Source organism: Anabrus simplex, chromosome 5, assembly GCF_040414725.1.
Source record: "Anabrus simplex isolate iqAnaSimp1 chromosome 5, ASM4041472v1, whole genome shotgun sequence".
Taxonomy (NCBI): domain Eukaryota; kingdom Metazoa; phylum Arthropoda; class Insecta; order Orthoptera; family Tettigoniidae; genus Anabrus; species Anabrus simplex.
Window position 1 is genome coordinate 94,695,210 of NC_090269.1, and position 24,935 is coordinate 94,720,144.

General features: G+C 41.4%; 1 protein-coding gene across 1 annotated transcript in view; it reads left to right on the forward strand.

The window, feature by feature from the left end:
* Positions 1-24,935, forward strand: part of LOC136873786 (uncharacterized) — a 788,774-nt gene that overhangs the window by 583,354 nt on the left and 180,485 nt on the right. Inside the window, exon 18 of the mRNA XM_068227569.1 lies at positions 22,439-22,573. Coding sequence (XP_068083670.1) covers positions 22,439-22,573 — 135 coding nt within the window. The remainder of the gene's footprint in view (positions 1-22,438; positions 22,574-24,935) is intronic.

The following is a 24,935-nucleotide window of genomic DNA, read 5'->3' on the forward strand; positions in this document are numbered from 1 at the left end:
TCTTCTCTTCTTTTCACTGTTTATGTAGAATAACTTGGAAAGGAAATCAGAGAGGAATTTGGAAAGGGAATCACAATCCAAGGAGAGCACATCAAAACTCTAGGATTTGCCAATGATATTGTTATTTTATCGGAATCAGCAGAAGATCTGGAGAAATTGCTGAATTGTCTGATCACATTCTTGGAGGACTACAAGATGAAAATGAATAAATCCAAAACAAAAGTAATGGAGTGCAGTGGAACAAAGTCAGGTTTTGCAGGAAATAATAAATTACAAAATGAAATCTTAATGGAAGTATATGAATATTGTTATTCGATAGTAGAATGGCAGAAGTAAGGAGGATGTTAAGATGCAGACTAGCACAAGCAAGGAAGGCCTTTGTGAAGAAAATAAATTTGTTCTCTTGAAACATTGCCATACAAATCAGAAACTTGTTTTTGAAATATTCGTCTGGAGCATGGCATTGTATGGAAATGAAATGTGGATAATAACTAGCTCAAAAAGAGAAAGAATAGAAGCTTTTGAAATGTGGTTTTTCAGAAGAATGCTGAAGGTGAGCTGTGTAGATCGAATCATCAATGAAGAGATACAGAATCAAATTGGTGAGAGAACGATTTAACGAAATTTAACCGCAGGAAGAAATAGAATGATAGAGCACTTAAGACAGCCACGACTTATTCAATTTGTTTTTTTAGGGAAGTGTAGGTGGTAAGAGCAGAAGGAGTAGACCAAGGCATGAATATGACAAATAGATTAGCGTAGGTTACATAGTAATTACAAGTTAGCACAGGAACAGGTGGCATGGAGGGCTGCATCAAACCAGTCTATGGGCTGATGACCCAAACAACAACAGACATCATCTATAATTTTGTTTTCAATCAGGGCAGCGCAACAATTTATCAAGTAATTTTGTGTTGTCTTACTTTTTAGGTGCATTTACAAGATGACTACACAAAATTTTATCCTATGTGTGAATGCAAAATTTAAGATATTCCTTAAAATTCCCTTCATTTTTGCCTTTGAATTCATGACCTTGAAGTGGAAAGTTCTTGTGACCACACAAGAAAATGGTCTTCATAAACAGGACCAGCTTTGCATGCTTTTCACGTTAAAAAAAAACATTTACCGGGCGAGTTGGCCGTGCGCGTAGAGGCGTGCGGCTGTGAGCTTGCATCCGGGAGATAGTAGGTTCGAATCCCACTATCGGCAGCCCTGAAGATGGTTTTCCGTGGTTTCCCATTTTCACACCAGGCAAATGCTGGGGCTGTACCTTAATTAAGGCCACGGCCGCTTCCTTCCAACTCCTAGGCCTTTCCTATCCCATCGTCGCCATAAGACCTATCTGTGTCGGTGCGACGTAAAGCCCCTAGCAAAAAAAAAAAAAAAATTCATTGTTGAATTGAACCTCGAACTCAATATTCTGTTCTTTTGTGATTGACAGAACATGGGTGAACGAGAGACTCGCCATTCATGATTTCCACCATAAGATATGTTCAATGCGATCATTCCGCAGCCTGAGTGACAAATGTATGTGTACTATGTAATCAGACGTACACAAAGTATCATCTAACGATGTGCCACAAAAGAACAAAATCTTTTAGTGAATACAGTAAGAATTAAGGCTCCAGTTAGCCTACGCAGTGGGCTCCACAGTATGCACTAGCCAGCGTATTGGTAGGTGTGCTAGGTACCAACTGATGAGTCCACCCTAGCACACGAGGGCGAAACGCTGGCAACCAAGAATGAGTTAGCTTGAAAATTTATAATGTCCAATAACGGACCATTTATATTGGTATTATAAATTTACTCATTCAGGACAAATATTTCAGATTCCCTATGGGAATCAACATCTATGTCATCTGATGGCCAAGCAGGCATCAATATTTGATAATGAGACAAAGTTTCTTAGTGCATTGGCACTGCCGGTGGCTCCAGTTAGCCTACGCAGTGGCCTCCACGGTATGCACTAGCCAGCGTATTGGTAGATGTGCTAGGTACCAACTGATGAGCCCACCCTAGCACACGAGGGCGAAACGCTGGCAACCAAGAATGAGTTAGCTTGAAAATGTATAATGTCCAATAATGGACCATTTATATTGGTATTATAAATTTACTCATTCAGGACAAATATTTCAGATTCCCTATGGGAATCAACATCTATGTCATCTGATGGCCAAGCAGGCATCAATATTTGATAATGAGACAAAGTTTCTTAGTGCATTGGCACTGCCGGTGGCTCCAGTTAGCCTACGCAGTGGCCTCCACGGTATGCACTAGCCAGCGTATTGGTAGGTGTGCTAGGTACCAACTGATGAGCCCACCCTAGCACACGAGGGCGAAACGCTGGCAACCAAGAATGAGTTAGCTGGAAAATTTATAATGTCCAATAACGGACCATTTATATTGGTATTACAAATTTACTCATTCAGGACAAATATTTCAGATTCCCTATGGGAATCAACATCTATGTCATCTGATGGCCAAGCAGGCATCAATATTTGATAATGAGACAAAGTTTCTTAGTGCATTGGCACTGCCGGTGGCTCCAGTTAGCCTACGCAGTGGCCTCTACGGTATGCACTAGCCAGCGTATTGGTAGGTGTGCTAGGTACAAACTGATGAGCCCACCCTAGCACACAAGGGCGAAACGCTGGCAACCAAGAATGAGTTAGCTTGAAAATTTATAATATCCAATAACAGACCATTTATATTGGTATTATAAATTTACTCATTCAGGACAAATATTTCAGATTCCCTATGGGAATCAAGATCTATGTCAAATGCTAAGAAGTCTGTTGCGATCCCCTTGGATTTGGTTCCTATTCTCAATGGACTGTAGTTGGTTTCCTGTAATCTCACCCGCCAGGGTCTGATGATCTTTTCAAGAACACAGTTGAAGAGTATCGAGGATAGCCCATCACCTTGTCGGACTCATGTTTTGAAGTCAAAGGAATGCGAGAGACATCCGTGGAACTTCACCTTGGATTTTATATCGGTCAGGGTGGCTATAATTAATGCCAGCAGTTTCAAATCAACTCCAAATTAATTTAAGATGTTTAGCAGGACTTCCCGGTCAGTGGAGTCGTACGCTTTCTTAAAGTCCACAAAGACAGACACCTACTGCTTGGACCTTAGTGTACAATATCTGATGATCGTTTTGAGATTTTGGATCTGTTCAGTTGTTGAGTGACCTTTTCTGAACCCTCCTTGGTATTCACCTATTTGATGTTCGACTTGTGCTTCCAAACGCTCCAGGATGGCAAGTGATAGCATTTTGTAAGTTCACGGGTAGCAAAGATATTCCTCTGTAGTTGTTGATGTTCTTCATGCTGCCTTTTTTGTGTAATGGATGGATCAAAACTATTTTCCAATCTTCGGGTAGGGTCTCCTTGTTCCAAATTTCTTCTATTTGCTTTTGCAAGATATCAAGTGATTCCTCTGGGGCATATTTCCATAGTTCTGCTACTACTGAGTCTTTCCCCGGCGCTTTGTTATTTTTGAGACGGGCAATGTGGCGCTTGATTTCATCTCTGTCGGGTGGTCTGGTATCTGGGTACCTGAGTAAGAGTTCCTTGGTCTCAATGGCGCTTTGCGGTTTAGAGCAATTAAGTAAATTCTTGAAGTAATCTGCCAGAATGCTGCAATTTTCTTCATTTGACGTTGCCAGTGTGCCGTCCTTTCGCTCAAAGCATAGAGATGGTGGTTTATAGCCAGTAATTTGCGTTTGAAGGCTCTGTAGTACTCTCTGCTTTCATTCTTCCTAAAGTTTTGTTCTATCTTTTCAATGAGAGATTTTTCGTATTTACGTTTCTCAGTTCTGAACACCCTAGCTGCTTGGGCACGTTGGGTTTTGTAGGTTTCCCAATCATTTTCTGATTTCGTAGAGTAGTACTGTTTCCACGCATTGAGCCTTTCTTGGAGGACTGATTCACAGGTACTATTCCACCAGGCATGCTTTTTGCTTTTCTTGATTTCTGCAACGTCTTTGGCGGCCTCAACAAGGAGACTTTTGACGTTGTTAAAGTCACAGTCATTTGGTCTAGCCTTCTCCTGGAACTCCTCGACCCTTTGCCGAAGTTTATCATTGTCGAAGCGTGTGATCTGTTTGGTTGTCTTCCTTGTGTTTGCGGGAATTGGTTTGAATTTGATAAGAGACATATGATGATGTGAGTCCACATTGATGCCCTTCTTTACCTTGACATTCATAACCTCAGGGCTGTTTCTCCTGGAGATTGCAACATGATCAATTTGGAACTCTCTGAGAGCTTGTACGGGAGAACGCCAAGTCATTTGCTTTCTGGGTAGAGGGCGAAAGTGGGTCGACATGACCTGCAGGTTGTGATTTTCGCAAATGGACACCAGTCTTTTGCCATTGGGATTGGTTCTTTTGTGAGCAGGGTAATTTCCTATAACTTTCTTGTACTTCTGTTCACAACCTAGTTGGGCATTGAAGTCACCCAAAAGAAGCTTGATATGGTGTTTGGGGATTTTGTTCAATTTTTCATCCAGTGGGTCCCAGAAATTATCAACTTCATCTGGATCAGACTTATTCTTATCGTTTGTAGGGACATGTGCGTTAACTAGGGCGTAGGTTTTGTTCACGCATTTAATTGTGAGTATAGACAATCTGTCATTCACAGGTTCGAAATTTGCAACTGATTTAAGGATCTTGGTTCTAACAGCAAATGCGGTTCCAAGCATCACAGCTCCATTGAGGATTCCTCTTTGCGCTTTGCTCTTGAAAAATCGGTAGCCTTCGGATTCAAAAATCCTTTCATCTGGGTACCTTGTTTCCTGTAGGGCCATTATGGATATCTGATTTTCATGATTATTATTATTATTATTATTATTATTATTATTATTATTATTATTATTATTATTATTATTATTATTATTACAGAATATAAATCAGCAAGGAAAGAACTCCAAAATACAATCAAGAGAAGTAAAACTGACAGATGGTGGGCAATGACTAAGGAGGTAGATGACGACCCATGGGGACTGGGCTATAAGGTCGCCTTGAAGAAATTTGGAGCGCTATTAAATCCAACCATGGATCCGCAAACCGTGAAATAAATAGTGGATAATTTGTTCCCTGATCATCCAGAGAGGATTGCTGATGAAGATGTAAGGCAACTAATCGACATACCGCTTTTCACCACAGAAGAACTACAAAGAGCCATTAATTCTCTCAGAAATAAGAAAGCCCCTGGGCCAGACGGTATACCAGCCGAAGTACTGAAGATAACGGCAGAATTCTGTCCACAGTTGCTGCTGGAAATCTACAACAATTGCCTTATGGCAGGCATTTTTAGCAACCGATGAAAAAAGGCACGATTAGTTTTGATCAGCAAAGGGAAGTTGCAGGGGTATAGATCTCTTTGTATGCTTGATACTGCAGGAAAAGGTTTAGAGAATCTCCTACAGCCCAGAATACTCTCAGCAGTTCAGCAAGCTGGGGACTTGTCACCTCATCAGCATGGCTTTCGGAGAGGACATTCAACAGTTGATGCAGTGCTAGGAAGTAGTGAACACTGCCAAAAGAGCACAAACGGACAATCATTATTCTCATAAAGTGGCGCTTCTTGTGACCCTGGATGTGAAGAATGCTTTTAACTCAGCAAGATGGACGGATATGTTGGAAGCACTTCAAGAAACATTCAAACTTCCAGAGTATCTCATGAGAATATTGAAAGACTATTTTAAGGATCGCTCACTGCTGTATAATACACAGGGTGGGCAAAAGACCAAACAGATTACAGCCAGAGCAGCACAAGAATCCATTCTTGGCCCATACCTCTGGAATATTACTTATGATGGCTTACTGCGACTAGAGATGTCTGAAGATACAACACTTATAGGTTATGCTGACAATGTGGCTGTCTTGATAGTGACCCGTGATCTGGAATTGGCGCAACTTAAACTGAATCAAGTGATGCGACGGGTAAAGGGATGGATGAACAACCACAGACTAACACTTGCTGATTATAAAACGGAAATTGTTCTTTTGACAAGAAAAAGAATTGAGACCATTGTGTCATTTCAAGTTGGAGAGATAGCCATTGAAACAACTAAGAGTGTGAAATATTTGGGCATTACGCTGGATACCAAGCTCACATTCTGGCATCATATCCAGAGTGTGACAGAAAGGGCAGCGAAATATATGACCGAACTTAGTTGACAAATGGGCAATATCAAAGTCCCGAGATCTAGCAAATGACAACTTCTGATGTCAACAGTCCAATCAGTACTTTTGTATGGCTCACCATCGCCGGAGTAGCATCTATTGATTTACTTGCTCTTGAATGACAGGAAATCTGGTGTAGTCAAGGAGAACTCGGATAGAAACGCGCAAAGAAGTTAGCCCGTAGCCGCCGAATGGAGCGCTGGAAACAGAGACGAGAAAGTGATCCTCGAGGGAAAGGAACAAAGCGAATAATACCCTGTATAAATTATTGGATTGAACGGACTCATGGCGAGGTAAATTACTATATTACTCAGCTTCTAACAGGGCATGAATACTTCCGTAAATTTTTGCACAAATTGAACATAGCCAGCAGCCCAAAATGCATTTACTGTCGTGATATAGATGACGTCCTACATACTTTCTTCATGTGTGATCACTGGATGACAGAAAGAAGTATTGTGGAAGCCAAATTCCAAGTATTGACGCCAGATAATATTATGCTTGTGATGCTGAGAAATCAGGAATCTTGGGATAGAGAGACAGAATATGTGGAAAGTATCCTGCACCAGAAGAAGAGGGATCTGGATGCTTTTGAACATAAGTGAAAGACGAATGAAGAAAGAAGGTCTGAATGACTAAACGAACGATACTACCCTGAAGTAATGCGAGAGCAGTTCTGGGGTAGAAACAAACATTGTGGGAAAATGGGTGTGTGGTTTTTAGTGGGTAAGAATCCCACACACTCTTGGAGTGCAGACCCTTCACGAGCGTCTCATGTAAGATTTTCCACAATCCCTCACAAAAAAATCTATTATTATTATTATGAAATGAAATGTCGTATGGCTTTTAGTGCCGGGATATCCCAGGACGGGTTCGGCTCGCCAGGTGCAAGTCTTTCTATTTGACACCCGTAGGCGACGTGCGCGTCGCGATGAGGATGAAATGATGATGAAGACAACACATACACCCAGCCCCCGTGCCATTGGAATTAACCAATTAAGGTTAAAATCCCCGACCCGGCCGGGAATCAAACCCGGGACCCTCTGAACCGAAGGCCAGTATGCTGACCGTTCAGCCAACGAGTCGGACATTATTATTGTTGTTGTTGTTGTTGTTGTTGTTGTTGTTACCGTGGTTTGGTGGATCAGCAGAGGTGAAAGAAGGTGCTGGGATGAATAGGTCTCAACATACGAAATTAAAGTTAATTTAAAATTTAACAAGGTTATATTTTCTTTTCAAGATCAAGAAATAACAAATATAACAGGTACTCAGTAGCCTAGCAACAAATCAAGAATGTACAATTACAGTTGTTACAGGATTTGGGCTCCGAGACCCAGACACACAATTCTTGAGCAATTAGCCCAACTTTACCCAAATACAAGGTTTGACAAAGGGGCAGAAAACCCCAATCATGCCCAGGAGCACTTGCTCCCTATTACTCAGTAAAGCCTGCTCGAGGCACACAAAAACCAAATTTAAGAAAGAGCAACCCACTCTCAAAGTTCAAGCCTATCAAAGGCCACACCAAACTCCACCTTCAAGCTGTCCTCCAAGCACATGAAAACAGGGGTAAAAATACCCAACCTACTGAGGCCTATTCAATAAAGAAACAGGACAATTACATGGCCCCCAAAATACCAACTTGAGAGGAGGCGTAACTGCACTCCTAATACATTTCTTTAAAACCTATTTGACACTAGGCCGCTTATGCAAGGGCTAATACCATACTACGGAGGTGACACAATTGAAAAATCCCAAACTGTTATAAAAAAGTAGTCACCTCAAAACAAAATGAATGCGAGCTCGAGAGGGTTAGGCACTCTCTATCCCAATTTGTAGTTAAAGAGACAGAATTTGTACATTTTACATTTTACATTTTACATTTTAAATATAGGTTACATGAGGAAAGTTTCGAACCCGTCCCGAGGGTTAAACTGCTGAGCTGGCAAGAAAATAAGTTATAAAACGGCCATTACCTGATGGTTGAACTGCTGCCCGAAGAAAGAGGTGCTTCCCGCCCCCTGCTACATAATTACACAATGAGAGATGTTACTGAAGTGGCACGGAGACCCAAAAATCAGCAGTTTATATACCCTCGTGGAACATTCGAGACCTTTCATGAATGATAACACCCGCCCACAAGCTTTTTATTGGACGACCAAAAGATTACATGTCAAAACTGGAGAAGAAAACCAGGATTGGTGGAAAAGTAATTACAGAAATTTGCGATTGGCCAATTTCAAAACTGGCGGAAAGAAAGGATTAACATTGCCAACTTAAACAATGGCTGAAAGAAATTTAATAAAGAACAAACTTATAAATACTAAATTTCTTCAAAAAAAAAGGTTCCCTCACTTCGCACTAGGGTGCACAATTGTAGTTCTTAAGAGGTGCCATCTAGAAGAGAATGTTCACACTTCTTACTACAGAGCAAATAAATACACATCGAAACTGACATCGTTCAGAACACTTCAAAATTTACAGTAGAGACATCTTCTGAGAACTCAGAGAATTAAAGTGGAAGTTAAAGTTCCGGCTTCCTCCAGTAGAGGAGTTTCAACTGGCGCAATGTTTGAATTAGCGGAGCGGAGGTGTACCGCCCGGTACAGACCTCCCCACCCAAAAGTCCCTCCAAGGGGTAACACAGAAGAACACCAAATTTGATTTTAAAACAGGGTCCAAACTAAGATGTTGATTTAGAAATTAATTGCAGAAGGATTCACAAAAATGTTCTTAAATTTGTTTGATCCAGTTTCAAAATTCTTTGTAGTAATTTTTGATGTAATGTCTTTATGCTTGGAGAAGTTGAATTCAGAAGAAAAAACTTTTAATTCTTAAAAGTGAAGAAAAATTTTCTAAGTCCACCAAATATGGCAGTTGAATCCAAAAATGTAGTAATTGTTGATATGAAATGTCCATGTAGCTGATTAAGTACATTCAATGTTGATTAAGGTTAACGGCCCGGCCAGCCGCCGCTGCTTGTGTCCAGAGGAGGCCGCTCGGACCCCTCAAGTACCCTGAGATACCGCTCCACCGCACCATGAGAGGGGTAGTGGTGTTGAAGCACGCCGCACACGCGGCGAACCTTTACAGGCCGCGGGCAAGTTGCAGGTTGTGCGCCGCACATCAGCCTTAGCCGGGAGGAGGGCTCCAGCTCGCCGTACACTGGTTGACCTCCCTGAAGTAGATCGGGCCCGTGCTCTACCCCAGGAGCTGCACAGCGCCACGCGGCTGCGGGGGCACTGAAACATTAAGATCTCGGCAGCAGAATTTGTTGTGACCATAATGATTTTAGGGTACAGCCTTTGTGGCGAAGAGGAGGGGCCAGCGGCGTGGAGGTTTTGTTTTTCATTTTACTTAGCCACTGTTTTGTATGAGCAGGAGACGGGAGCATGGTAATGGCCATGGCGAGGACAGGATGGCAGTTTAACTGGTCGGGGAAGGTTTTACAATAAATGCTTAAATACAAAGAACCTGATTCCAAGGGCAGAAGGCCTCAAAATGAAACCCCCCCAAAAAAATATAACCTTCCGAATACTTTCAAAATGTTAAAACAAATATAAAATCAGCTACGTTAGCGGGGAAGTTACACAGGTTTCACCTGCGACAGGTGAACCCTAAATATCCTCTCGGTGGCTGGATTGCTTAGCAATAAGGTAACGGGTGTAAGGAAATCGAGAATAATACACGGCCCATGAAATCTGGGGGCAAGCTTGCCCGCGGGAACAAAATTTTTGATCATCACCTGGTCACCTACCTTCAAATGGGTGGGTCTCCGTCCACGATCATATCTTTCGTTAACCTTTTCATGAGCCACTTTAATATTGGCTTTAGCCTTCTTCCAAAGATCTTTAATATTATCTGGATCTATTGTCTCAGGTAGAATATCACTCAGAGACCAGAGGTTAGAGAGCGGCGTGTTGGAAACAAACTTGAACATCAAAGACGCTGGAGTAAACTTATGAGATTCATGAACCGCCGAATTCAAAGCAAAAGCTAACCAATGCAGGGACGTGCCCACCTAGAATGATCTTCATGATGATAGGCAATCAGCACCAACCTCAGATTACGATTAACCCGTTCAGCCAGAGATGGTTGAGGATAATAAGCAGAAGTAGTCACATGCGAGATGGCTAGATCAAAACAAAATTTACGGAAAAGATTTGAAGAGAAAGCTTTAGCATTGTCGGACACGATATATTGACAAGGACCAAAAGACTCAAAGATAGAATTTAAACAGGAAATGGTGGATTGAGCGGTAGCCAGCTTAGTCGGAAATAACCAAGAAAATCTTGTAAAACCATCTACACATACAAGGATGAACTTGTTGGCATTCCCCTTTGACTGGGGGAAGGGTCCTACGTAATCGATGTAGAGACGTTCCATGGGGCGCGACGCTTGATGAGAAGACAAAAGGCCTACCTTGGTGGACATGTTTGGTTTACTAAGCAAACAAGATTTACAAGCTTTAACTAGTTCACGAATTTCACCGTCCATACCCTTCCAGATAAACATTTCACGGATCTTTTCCCGGGTTTTGAAGATGCCTAAATGCCCCCCCTAATGGGGTCTCATGATAGTACTTGAAGATCATTGGCACGAGAACAGCTGGAACCACTACCTTCATCTTCTTATCATGCCTCGATGGGCAACATAGAACACCATTCCTCAGCACATAAGGGACAACATGTTCCCCAGAAGAAAGGGTTTCCATAATGGGAGCCAGCGTCGGATCTTCCCGTTGATACTTCTCAAGATCCCTAAACAACATGGGAGCATCAGTTAAAATGGCATTAACCTCAGGCCGTATGGACTCAGGAGGTGAAGAACTATCAACCAGTTCATGGGTCTCTACATTATTGGAAAACATACAGCTTAGTCCGTCTGCCACAACATTTTCAGTACCTCGAATATGCTTCACGTCGAATTGGAAGGCAGAAATTCTGATGGCCCACCTGGCTATGCGACCAGTACGACGCGGCCTACCTAAGACCCGACTTAAGGCTTGGTTATCTGTCTCCAAGTCGAACTTGACGTGTTCCAGATAGAGACGGAACTTTTCTAAAGCAAATAAGACTGCCAAGCCTTCGAGCTCATAGATGGAATACTTGGCTTCCTGAGCCGATAGAGTTCTAGAGGCATAGGCGATGGGTCGCCTTCCTAGTTCGGTCTCTTGAAGAAGGACTGCCGCCACTGCCAACGCGTCGGTTTGAACGATAAATTTCTTCGAGAAATCTGGCATAGCAAGGACAGGGGCATTACAAAGAGCTAATTTCAGGTCTTCAAAAGCGGCTTGTTGAGAAGGCCCCCACTCGAATTTGATGCCTTTCCTACGAAGAAGGTTCAAGGGCGCCGCTCTATTAGCAAAGTTAGGAATAAATTTCCTGAAGAAATTCACCATACCAATGAACCTGGCAATACCTTTGATGTCCTTGGGAGGTTTGAAATCACGGATGGCCTGTGTTCTGGAGTGATCGACTGCAACACCATCGGGCGACACAATATGCCCTAGAAATGACATAGAGGGCTTTGTGAAGGCGACCTTGGGCAACTTCACAGTTAACCCCGCCTTACGAAGGCGATTGAGAACTTCTTTCAGATGATCTAGATGTTCTTCGAATGTTTCCGAAAATACGACGACATCATCAAGATAGTGGTACAAGTACTCGAATATGATGTCGGAGAAGACCCTGTCTAGTAGCCTCGTAAGCACAGCTGCTCCCGTGGGGAGCCCGAAAGGCACGCGGTTGTACTCATACAAATTCCAATCCGTGGCAAACGCTGTAAGATGTTTAGATTCTTCAGCCCGAGGAATTTGATTATAGGCCTGATTTAGATCCAAAATGGTAAAGAACTTAGCCTTCCGAAACCATGAAAAACAAGAGTGAAGGTCTGGAAGGGGCACAGATTGTAACACCACCTTCCGATTGAGAGCCCTATAATCAATCACAGGCCTGAAGCCTCCCTGGGGTTTCGGGACTAGAAAAATATGCGAAGAATACGCCGACTTAGAGGGCCAAATAATACCATCCTTTAACATTTGATCGATGATTTCTTTCAATGCCTTCATTTTAGGTGGAGATAGCCTATAAGGTGGAAAACGGACAGGAATCGAATCCGTGACCTCAATTTTGTATTCAATAAGGTCAGTAACACCAAGAGTATCAGAGAACACCTCTGGAAATGACTGACACAACTTACGAATACTGTCAGCCTGCTCCTCAGGTAGATGTCTAAGGTCTAACAACATCTCATCCTGGGTAGGCGAAATAGATGAACACGATACAGAATTACACTTTAACAATGGGATTTTACAATTAGAAGCAAATTTGAATGTGCACGACCTGCTCTGGATGTCGAGCACTAAACCAGTAGAAGACATGAAGTCTGCTCTCAATATAATGGGGCAAGACAAGTGCTTTGCCACAAACAATCTAACTTTCCGAGTAAATTTAGAAATACGAATTTTGGCTTTTAAGGAGCCTAAAATTTCTAATGGAGAAGAATTAGCCGAAACATATTGAACCGAAGACGAACAATAGTCAGGAAGTTTACAAACAGATTTCAATTTCGAATACCATTCAGCCGAAATAATAGAACAAACACTGCCTGAATCTAAAAGAGCAGTTATAGGCCCATTATTCACCTCAATTTTAAGAAAAGGTACAGGTGCGGGGGGGGGGATCCGCCGCAATCCTAAGACATTCCTTAGGGCCTTCAAAAGATAAATTTGAAGCCTGAGTTTTCCCTGAAATTTTGGTATGTTTACTTAGGGCTGAGCCTCGAGAAGAAGGGTTCGCCGACTCAGCCGATGCCACTAGTCACTTATTATTTTTGGCATTGGTGGAAGTTGCACCAGAAGTCGAGCAGGAGGGGGTGCTATTAGAATTTGGGCAATTCTTGGCGATATGAGAAAACGCGCCGCATTTAAAACAGCCTCGAGATGACCCTGCTCCATTCCTTGTCCCACTGGACTTGATTGATGGGCACTTGTTCCGAAGATGGTCGGGCGACCCACAAGCGTAACATTTACGGGGTGAGAATGGTCGGCGTGGCAGAGATCGAAAGCTACTAGAGGGTGGAGGGGGTTCTTTCGCGACACGCAAGGTATCGGCATATTTAACCCCTTCGGCTGATACGGCCAATGCTTCCAGCTCAGAAAAGGTTTGCGGGCACGCCGCAAAACACAAATTATGACCTATAGGATGGTGAAATGCCTTTCACAATAGCATGAACAATTTGATCTTCAGGAAAATGAAGAGCAAACACCCTGGTATAAAATTTGATGTCCTGGATGAAGTCGGCAAGACTTTCGTCCAGACGCTGTACCCGATAGTAGTGCTTCTGAATAAGCGATGACCTATCTCGAGCCGGAATGAAGTTTGCAAGAAGGTGTGCATGAAAGTCTTCAATAGATGACCGTTCAGCAATTGCCTTGACTATTTTGTCTGAGAGGACACCTATGGCATACGGATAAATAATTTGTATAATTTGGGAATCAGAGAGGGAATATACTAGGGCATGATCTTGGAACTCAACCAAAAATCTCAAAAATGAAATTGCGTCACTGATGGAGTTAACCGAAAACTTGGAAATACCCCTGAGCAACATTGCTAATGGATGAGGCAAACTGCTGAACCCAGGGGACATAGTAGATAAAGGCCTCAGTGGTAAAGAAGCTAATTCAGAACGTGCGTTATTCAACGAGGTACAGCGTTCAGACTCGTTGTCCACTGGGGACGAGGTTTGTTGAGCTCCAACAGTTTTCCTATTGGCTTCTCCCTTAGGAGACTCTTCCTCGCTACCTACGTTCACCGTAGTGGGTTGATCAGTTTTAGGAGGAACTTCCCCAGTTAACAACTGGGTAACCTTACTGGACAATACAGAAAGATTTTCAAGAACAACACTAGCTTCCTTCCTCTGAATGTCATTCAACTTCAGAGACAACAGAAAGTTAACTCTATTAGAAAAATGAAATAACCTGGCTTGCACACATTTAATTTGATTAGGAGAAGGGTCATATTCTTCAAAAAAGGTGCCACAGATGCCAGCTCAGTAGTATTGTCAGTGATCGTGGAGAGAGAGTCGTCAATTTCTTTCTCTCCCAAAGTGGGGATGGAAATGGGCAAATCAAGGGCCTCTCTAAGCTTATTGGTGTCTACCGCAACCGTGCCTCCAGATTGCACATTTCTAATTGTTAATTCATAAATCAACTCCTCCTTGCGCAAATAGTTGAGATGGAGGACATCGCGAGGGCCGGGCATGATGACCAAAATTTAACAGCTTAGAAAAATGGAAAAGAAAAGTCCAGCGACAGAGAAAATTGTTAGAGTTCGAAAGCAAAGCAACATTTAGCCATCAAAAGGGGCTAATTTGAGACCCATTCAACCACGCTCTGCTACCACTTGTTACCGTGGTTTGGTGGATCAGCAGAGGTGAAAGAAGGTGCTGGGATGAATAGGTCTCAACATACGAAATTAAAGTTAATTTAAAATTTAACAAGGTTATATTTTCTTTTCAAGATCAAGAAATAACAAATATAACAGGTACTCAGAAGCCTAGCAACAAATCAAGAATGTACAATTACAGTTGTTACAGGATTTGGGCTCCGAGACCCAGACACACAATTCTTGAGCAATTAGCCCAACTTTACCCAAATACAAGGTTTGACAAAGGGGCAGAAAACCCCAATCATGCCCAGGAGCACTTGCTCCCTATTACTCAGTAAAGCCTGCTCGAGGCACACAGAAACCAAATTTAAGAAAGAGCAACCCACTCTCAAAGTTCAAGCCTGTCAAAGGCCACACCAAACTCCACCTTCAAGCTGTCCTCCAAGCACATGAAAACAGGGGTAAAAATACCCAACCTACTGAGGCCTATTCAATAAAGAAACAGGACAATTACATGGCCCCCAAAATACCAACTTGAGAGGAGGCGTAACTGCACTCCTAATACATTTCTTTAAAACCTATTTGGCACTAGGCCGCTTATGCAAGGGCTAATCCCATACTATGGAGGTGACACGATTGAAAAATGTTATGACATTACGAGTAGAAGGGAAACTGTTATAAAAAAGTAGTCACCTCAAAACAAAATGAATGGGAGCTCGAGAGGGTTAGGCACTCTCTATCCCAATTTGTAGTTAAGGAGACAGAATTTGTACCAAGTGTCTTTTACATTTTAAATATAGGTTACATGAGGAAAGTTTCGAATCTGCCCCGAGGGTTAAACTGCTGAGCTGGCAAGAAAATAAGTTATAAAACGGCCATTACCTGATGGTTGAACTGCTGCCCGAAGAAAGAGGCGCTTCCCGCCCCCTGCTACATAATTACACAATGAGAGATGTTACTGAAGTGGCACGGAGACCCAAAAATCAGCAGTTTATATACCCTCGTGGAACATTCGAGACCTTTCATGAATGATAACACCCGCCCACAAGCTTTTTATTGGACGACCAAAAGATTACATGTCAAAACTGGAGAAGAAAACCAGGATTGGTGGAAAATTAATACAGAAATTTGCGATTGGCCAATTTCAAAACTGGCGGAAAGAAAGGATTAACATTGCCAACTTAAACAATGGCTGAAAGAAATTTAATAAAGAACAAACTTATAAATACTAAATTTCTTCAAAAAAAAGGTTCCCTCACTTCGCACTAGGGTGCACAATTGTAGTTCTTAAGAGGTGTCATCTAGAAGAGAATGTTCACACTTCTTACTACAGAGCAAATAAATACACATCGAAACTGACATAGTTCAGAACATTTTAAAATTTACAGTAGAGACATCTTCTGAGAACTCAGAGAATTAAAGTGGAAGTTAAAGTTCCGGCTTCCTCCAGTACAGGAGTTTCAACTGGCGCAATGTTTGAATTAGCGGAGCGGAGGTGTACCGCCCAGTACAGTTATTATTATTATTATTATTATTATTATTATTATTATTATTATTATTATTATTATTATTATTATTATTATTATTATTATTATTACTATTATTATTATTATTATTATTATTGTTACCGTGTTTTAGCGGTAGGTAGAGGTGAAAGAAGGTGCGGGTGTGAATGGATCTCAAGCTACGAAATTATAGTGCCTGATTCAAGTCCAAGATGGTGAAGAACTTGGCCTTACGAAACCATGAAAAACAAGAATGTAGGTCAGGAAGGGGCACAGATTGCAACACCACCTTCCGATTGAGAGCCCTGTAATCAATGACAGGCCTGAAGCCTCCTTGGGGTTTCGGGACTAGAAAAATAGGCGATGAATACGCCGACTTAGAGGGCCTAATAATACCATCCTTCAACATCTGATCGATAATTTCTTTCAGAGCCTTCATTTTAGGTGGAGATAGCCTATAAGGTGGAAAACGGACAGGAATCGAATCCGTGACCTCAATTTTGTATCCAATAAGGTCAGTAATACCAAGAGTATCAGAGAACACCTCGGGAAACGACAGACACAGTTTGCGAATACTATCAGCCTGCTCCTCAGGTAGATGTCTAAGGTCTAACAACATCTCATCCTGGGTAGGCGAAATAGAAGAACATGACACAGAATTACACTTTAATAGTGGGATTTTACAATTAGAAGCAAATTTGAATGTGCACGACGTAGACTGGAGATCGAGCACAAGACCAGTGTGAGAAATAAAGTCAGCTCCCAATATAATGGGGCAAGACAATTGCTTGGCCACAAACAATTTAACTTTCCATGTAAACTTAAAAATACGAATTTTGACCAGTAAGGAACCTAGAATTTCTAATGGAGATGAATTAGCCGAAACGTATTGAACAGGAGAAGAGACATAGTCAGGAAGTTTACAAACCGTTTTCAATTTAGAATACCATTCAGCCGAAATAATCGAACAAACACTGCCTGAATCTAAGAGAGTTGTTATAGGCTCGTTATTTAACTCAATCTTAAGAAAAGGAACAGGTGTGGGGGTATCCGCCGCAATCCTAAGACATTCTTTAGGGCATTCAAAAGATGAATCTGAAGGCTGATCGTTCTCTGCATTTACAACCTGTTTACTAGGGGCTGAGTCTCGGGAAGATGGATTAGTCGACTCAGCCGAAGCCACTAGTCACTTTTTAGTATTGGCATAGGTGGAATTTGCACCAGAAGTTGAGCAGGAGGGGGTGCTATTTGAGTTTGGGCAATTCTTGGCGATATGTGAGAAGGCCCCACACTTAAAACAGCCTTGTGATGACCCGGCTCCATTCCTTGTCCCACTTGACTTGATCAGTGGACACTTGTTGCGCAGATGGTCAGGCGATCCGCAAGCATAACATTTACGGGGATTGACTGGTCGGCGAGGAGGAGGCCGAGTATTACTAAAGGAAGGCGGGGGTTCTTTCGCGACATGCAAAGAATCGGCGTATCTAACTCCTTCCGCTGAGACGGCCAACGCTTCAAGTTCAGAGAAAGTTTGCGGGCACGCCGCGAAACACAAATATGACCTGTAGGGTGGTGAAATCCCTTCCACAATAGCTTGTACAATCTGATCCTCAGGGAAATGAAGAGCAAACACCCTAGTATAAAACTTAATGTCCTGTATGAAATCAGCCAAGTTTTCATCCAAGCGTTGTACACGGTAATAGTACTTCTGAATAAGGGAGGACCTGGCCCTAGCCGGGATGAAGTTAGCTAGCAAATGGGCATGGAAATCCTCAATAGAAGATTGCTCGGCAATGGCTCTTACGATTTTATCTGAGAGAATACCAATAGCATACGGATAGATAATTTGCAAAATTTGACATGGAGAAAGAGAAAACACAAGGGCATGATCCTGAAATTCAACTAGAAATCTTAAAAAAGAAATTACATCACTGGTGGTATTAACGGAAAACTTAGAGATACCTCTGAGCAACATTGCCAATGGATGAGGCAAGCTGCTAAACCCGGGTGACATAGTAGGTAGAGGTTTCAATGGCAAGGAAGTTAATTCAGAACGGATGTTACTCAAAGATGCACGACGTTCAGATTCGTTGTCCAATGGGGCAGGGATAGTTTGAGCAGCAACGGTTATCCTATTAACTTCTCCCTTGGGAGGCGCTTCCTCACTACCTGCATTCACTATGGTGGGTTGATCAGATTTGGGAGGAACTTCCCCAGTTAACAGTTGAGTGACCTTACTAGATAATTCGGAAATATTTTCCAGGAGCGTACTAGCTTCCTTCCTCTGAACGTCATTCAGTTTTAGAGACAACAGATCGTTAACCCTATTCGAAAAATGATATAGCCTGCCTTGCACACGCTTAATTTGATTAGGAGACGGATCATTTTCATCAAAAAAACTAACTACAGAAGCTAGCCCAGTAATATTCTCGACGATCGTGGAAAGAGAGTCATCAATTTCTTTCTCTCCCAAATTGGGGATGGAAATGGGCAAATCAAGAGACTCTCTAAGCTTGTTAGTGTCTACTGCAACCGTGCCTCCAGATTGCACATTTCTGATAGTTAATTCATAGATCAACTCCTCCTTGCGCAAATAGTTAAGATGGAGAACATCGCGAGGGCCGGGCATGGTGACAGAACAATTTTGAAAAACTCAAAAAATTCCAGCAACTGGGAAAATAGTTAGAGTTCGGAACAAACAATGTTTAGCCGTCAAAAGGGGCTAAATTGAGACCCATTCAACCACGCTCTGCTACCACTTGTTACCGTGTTTTAGCGGTAGGTAGAGGTGAAAGAAGGTGCGGGTGTGAATGGATCTCAAGCTACGAAATTATAGTGCCTGTAAAGTAAATTTAAAATTTAATACGGTTATATTTTCTTTTCAAAATAAATAAGTAACAAGCATGGCAGGTACAGAATAGCAAGTCAAAATAAGGTAGTTATAATATTTACAGAATTTGGGCTTCGCGCCCCGAGTTCACAATGCTTGGGCAATCAGCTCAGTTTTACCCCAAACACAAGTTTTAACAGAGGGGCAGAAAACCCCATTCATACCTAGGAGCCCTTGCTCCAAATTACACTGAAAAGCCTCCTCGAGGCATACAACATACAAATTTTCAAAAGAGCCACTCGCTCTCAAATTTAAGCCTCTCCCAGGCCACACCAAACTCCACCTTCAAGCTGTCCTCAACGAACATAAACACAGGGGTAAAATACCCAATCTACTGAGGTCTATTAAACGAAAAGAATGTTAATTAAATGACCTCTAAAATAACAATTTGAGAGGAGGCGAACTTGCACTCCTAATACACTAGATTAAGACCTACTTGGCGCTAGGCCGTTAATACAAGGGCTAATCCCATACTAAAGAGGTGACTTAAGAAGATAACAATTTGTTTTACATTAACGAAGAATAGGTTGAGAAAAATAAGTTCACCTCAAAACAATATGAGTGGGAGCTCGAGAGGGTTAGCACTCTCTATCCCAGAATGTAGCTTTCCAAGAGAATAGATGAAAAGAGTAGTTACATTTACATTTTAGGAAAAGGTTACATGGTGGAACGCTTCGCACCCGCCCCGAGAGTTAAACTGCTGAGCTAGCAAAGAAAGAATATATTAATCGGCCATTACCTTATAGTTGACCGCTGCTGGAGAAAGAGGCGCTTCCCGCCTCCTGCTATGTACTTAATACACTGAAAGATGGAACAGAAGTGGCCCGGAGACCCAAAAATCAGCAGTTTATATCCTCTCGCGGAAGGTTCTAGGTGTTAGGGGAAAGAAAACACCCTCCCACAAACTTTTTATTGGCTAGGGTATAGAAACATATTCAAGTTGGGGGAAGATACCAATGATTGGTCAGAAATTAATAACAGAAATTCGGGATTGGTCAAATGCAAAACAAGGGGAAAGAGAGGGGTATACAGCCAACTTAAACAATAACAGAAAGAAATTTAACAAAGAACAAACTTTTGAAATAAAATTTTCTCCAAAGAACAGTTATTTTTCTTCCCACTAGGGTTCACTATTGTAGTTTTTCAGTGGTGTCCTCTAGAAGAGAAAGTTCACACTTCTTACTTCAAGCAAAACAAAAGTACGTCGAAAATGACACAGTTCACAAACTCAAAAATTTCCAGGTGGTGACATCTTCTGAGAAACTAGAAAATTAATAGGGTAAATAAAGTTCAGACTTCCTCCAGCAGAGGAGTTTCCACAGGCGCACATTTTAAATTAGCGGAGTGGAGGTGTACCGCCCGGTACAATTATTATTATTATTATTATTATTATTATTATTATTATTATTATTATTATTATTGTTATTATTATTATTATTATTATTATTATTATTATTATTATTATTATTATTATTATTAGTGTTATTATTATTATTATTATTATTATTAATTCTAGATGCTGTGAAGGAAGTGGTGAAGACAGCAGAACAAGCTCAAATAGGTAATCATTACTCTAGAAAGCTGATGCTCCTTGTGACTCTAGATGTTAAAAATGCTTTCAACTCGGCAAGATGGAGTGATATTTTGGAAATTCTAGAAGAAACTTTCAAGCTACCAGAATATCTCGTGTACTGTGAGACTATCATGTATGATGGTTTGTTACCACTGGAGATGCCAGAAGATGTGAAACTTGTGGGTTATGCTGATGATGTGGCTGCTCTGATAGTAACCCATAACCTAGAGCTGGCTCAATTTAAACTGAATCAGGTGATACAACGTGTTAAAGAATGGATGATTAATCACAGGTCATAAAACGGAAATTGTCCTCCTGACGAGGAAAAGGATTAATACTGTTGTACCGATGCAGATCGGGCAGATAGCCACCGAAACAACTAGGAGAGCAAAATATCTTGGTGTAACACTTGATACTAAGCTTTCATATTGGGACCACATCCAACGGGTAACAGATAAGGCAGCGAAAACCATGACTGCACTGAGTAGACTCATGGGAAATATCAAGGGGCCAAAATCTGGTAAAAGGCGGCTTCTTATGTTGACTGTCAAATTGATACTTCTATACGGTTCATAAATTTGGGCTGAATCATTAAAAATTGCAAAATATCGGACAAGAATTATGGCTGTACAATGGAGAGCAGCTTTACGAATTGCTTGCGCATATCATACAGGATCAGAACCTGCGATTCTAGTAGTAGCAGCAGTATCTCCTATTGACTTGTTGACTTTCGAAAGACAAGAAATTTGGCTCACACAAGAAGAGCTAGGAAGGAAAGGGCAAAGGCTTTGGCTCTTAGTTACAGAATGCAACGATGGCAAACAAGATGGTAAGATGATTCTAGAGGGAAATGGATGAAAAGACTGATACCTTCTCTGGGCGTATGGGTAGGCTGAAATCATAGTGAAGTGAACTACTATCTCACACAGTTCTTGACAGGTCATGGATACTTCCGAAAATTTCTTCATAGACTAGGGCTAGCAACTAGTCCGGTGTGCATATACTGTGGTGATATCGATGACGTATTACATACTTTCTTTGTGTGTGTTCATTGGCTGCCACAAAGAAGATGCTTAGAAGTTATGCAGGGAGAATTGATACCAGAAGGGATCGTGTCAGTAATGCTACGAATTCAAGAGTCTTGGGACCAGGTGGCAGTCTACGTAGAAAATATTCTGCGTCAGAAGAAGAAGGACCTGGATGATTATGACAGACATTAAAGCAGACGAAGGAAGATGAAGCACAAGATGCATTAAGCATGACATCCGTCCTGAAGTAATGCGAGAGCGGTTTCCGGGGCGGAGATAAACGTTGTGAGAAAAGGGAGTGTAGTTTTTAGTGGGTAAGAGTCTCCACACACTTGTTGAGTGCGGACCCTCACAAGCGTCTTATGAAAGATTTTCCACACTCCCTCGAAAAAAATGTATTATTATTATTATTATTATTATTATTATTATTATTATTATTATTATTATTATTATTATTATTATTATTATTATTATTATTATTATACATTAGATGTCAACATATGGATATAAAAGTATGATGTGACAGTAGGGGCCCAGAGGAGGAGGAGAGCTTACTCTATTCAAGGAAGTAAAAATCAGGGTACATTTTTATATATTTTACTGCCATATACCATTAACATTCCAAACTCCTTAGTCAGAACACATGTGCAGAACTTTAAAACTGTATTAATACCACTTTAGGTACCTTGAACATTGAGGATGTAGGACATTCCAAATACTTGTAAGTCAGAATACACGTTTACAACTTCAGTAAAAATACTGTCTCATAATAATTTTATATTCAAACCTCTTTTTATAAGCAGAGAAATGAAACAACAACAATGGTGGTGATGTGGTTAGAAATGTCTTGTATTCTTTTTTTCAGACTGCGGTGTGTATCAGTTTGGCGCAGGCTGTCGACAGCAGTGTGGATACTGCCGGTTTGGAACATGCGACCGATACACAGGGCACTGCAAAGGTGGATGTACACCAGGCTACTTCCCACCACTGTGTCAAGAGAGTAAGCAACTTGTACTGTCATGTCTTATAAGCTACGTATGAATTGCATATTTTTAAAAGGTTGTAAGTTCCCCATCACAAATTTGTCTGGAGCAGGAAATGGCATCCTACAGTTGTTTGTCTTAAAACATAATTTATTCTTTTTTTTGTGCCATTGCTTTGAGTCCCATATTGGAAACGTATGTGAATAATACAATGACCACCAAACACAAGCGTGGCATGTGCAGCGAGCTGATGGGACAGGCTGTATACCTGTAGAACCCAACAAGTCCTTCTTGTGGAAACAGCCACTTCAACAGGGAGGAAACAGATGGGAAAAAAATTAAAAGCAGGCAATGATTTTTCAATGGTCTTGGCTGTACATGGATTGTTCTGGTGGACTTGTGCGCTACAGAGATCTTATAATGGGGCCGAATAAGAAGTTCAAGCTCTCTCAGAACTGAGATGGGTAAGCTTACACACTTATGTGCTAAACAGCTAGACATTGTACAAAGGCTAACCTGATGACAAGTCTGTCTCTCATATCTTCAAGTTTTTCAACAGTTAAGACCCTCTTTTTATAATGCATTTTTCTGATGATGCTTGTTGTTTAAAGGGGCCTAACATCGAGGTCATCGGCCCAATGCATTTTTCTGTTTAAGACAGATCCAGCTGCACATCACTTTTCAGACAAAGTGCGGGCATATGGTTTTGAATGTATAGAATTCTGGAAATCCCTTGTATTATTTCCGCATTCACCTATCATACGATTTCTTTCTAAAAAGATTTGTTTCAACAATAAACGCTCGTTGTTCTATGGTGTGCTTAACCACAGTGGATAATTGTTACTGTGTACTTTATAATCACAATCACTGAGCGGGTCAAGTAAATTACGTGTGTCTTAATAAGCCTTACAGGGCAAATTTGGAATAAAGAATCTGTTGTCTCCCACCAGGTAGCTGCTTACTCGTCCCTTCAGTGTGCTGTAAACTCTTCTTTGGTGGTTCATTGTATTACTCTTGTGCCCGTTCGCATCTCGTAGACCATTTACAAAATGGCGGCGTAGGAAGGTATGGCCCCTGCGATCTATTAGAGGCAATGAACTTCTCATTAATGCGGTATATAGAAGACCATGCACGTCTCGGAACGGACCAATTTGGAAGACACTACAGGACAGTAGAGGGTCAATTGGATTGTTTTACGAAAAAAGTATAGCAGCGGAGTAATTGTTAAAAAAACTTCTCTCTAAAAAATTTTCATCGGTAGAGGAAGGACGCAACTCCAAGCCAAGCTTCACATCTGAAGATTATTCAAGATTTCTGAAGAAGATATTGACTATTTCATGATCGACGTTCAAAACAGACGAAATAATTCACCGGCGCACAGTATAAGAAGAGCCGAGATATTACAAAAATAAGTAAAGTACGATGAGCTACATCTGACTTGGATCCCGTGAGCAACCACTCTGCGATTGGCGAAGAAGGACTCACTGTATCAGAGGACTGATAACTTCGTACGGGCAGAAAATTATCCCTGTTGAATTTAAAGAAGAACAAAAGTACATTTCGAATTCTGGAGAAAAAGGCTGTTACATAAATTAATATATATACGGAGAACTTATTTCCGACTGAAGAAAATTTCATCCCTAAGAATAAGAAATAGAACAATCGATTGGGATAGATCATCACAGAAATGGAATATATCATGACTGATGTCTCCGCAGAAAGAATTTTCTTTGCTGTCTGCAGAATTAGAATGATGACTGCTTGCTAAATCTACAAGATGGACTGAACTGGGGAAAGGTACCTTCCCAACCAGACGACCAGCCGATGATGAGAAGGCAACGGCCAACCAGACGACCAGCCGATGAGGAAGTAGGCAACGGCCAACCAGACGACCAGCCGATGACCGGGAAGGCGATGTCCAACCTGAGATCCAGATCCTAACAGAGGGTCTAACCACATCCAAGCAATGGAGCGACAACCAGACCAAACATAACATCTAACGAGCTAAGTCTTTACATTTTCTAGTAGAGTAGTTTCTTTCGATCTACACCCTCACTCTGACTTCGGCATGTGCTGATTAATCGGTGATATTTATGAATTAATTAAGAACGTGTGTGAATTATAAAGTGAAGTGTCAGATATTTAAGGCTATAAGATAAGATGGCAGTGTAGAATTAGAGTTCTATTATATCACATACATGCTACTGCACTTGCACACAAATAGTAGAAACTAGCATGAGTAAATGAAAGAAGTGTTTCTTGTGAAGATCCGATAGCAATGAGTCTATACAAGTCGTGAAACTTCGATTGATCTCGTATTAGTTGTACAATGATTACGTCTCGATTTACCTGCGCGGCAGACATGAATATATTTAAGTT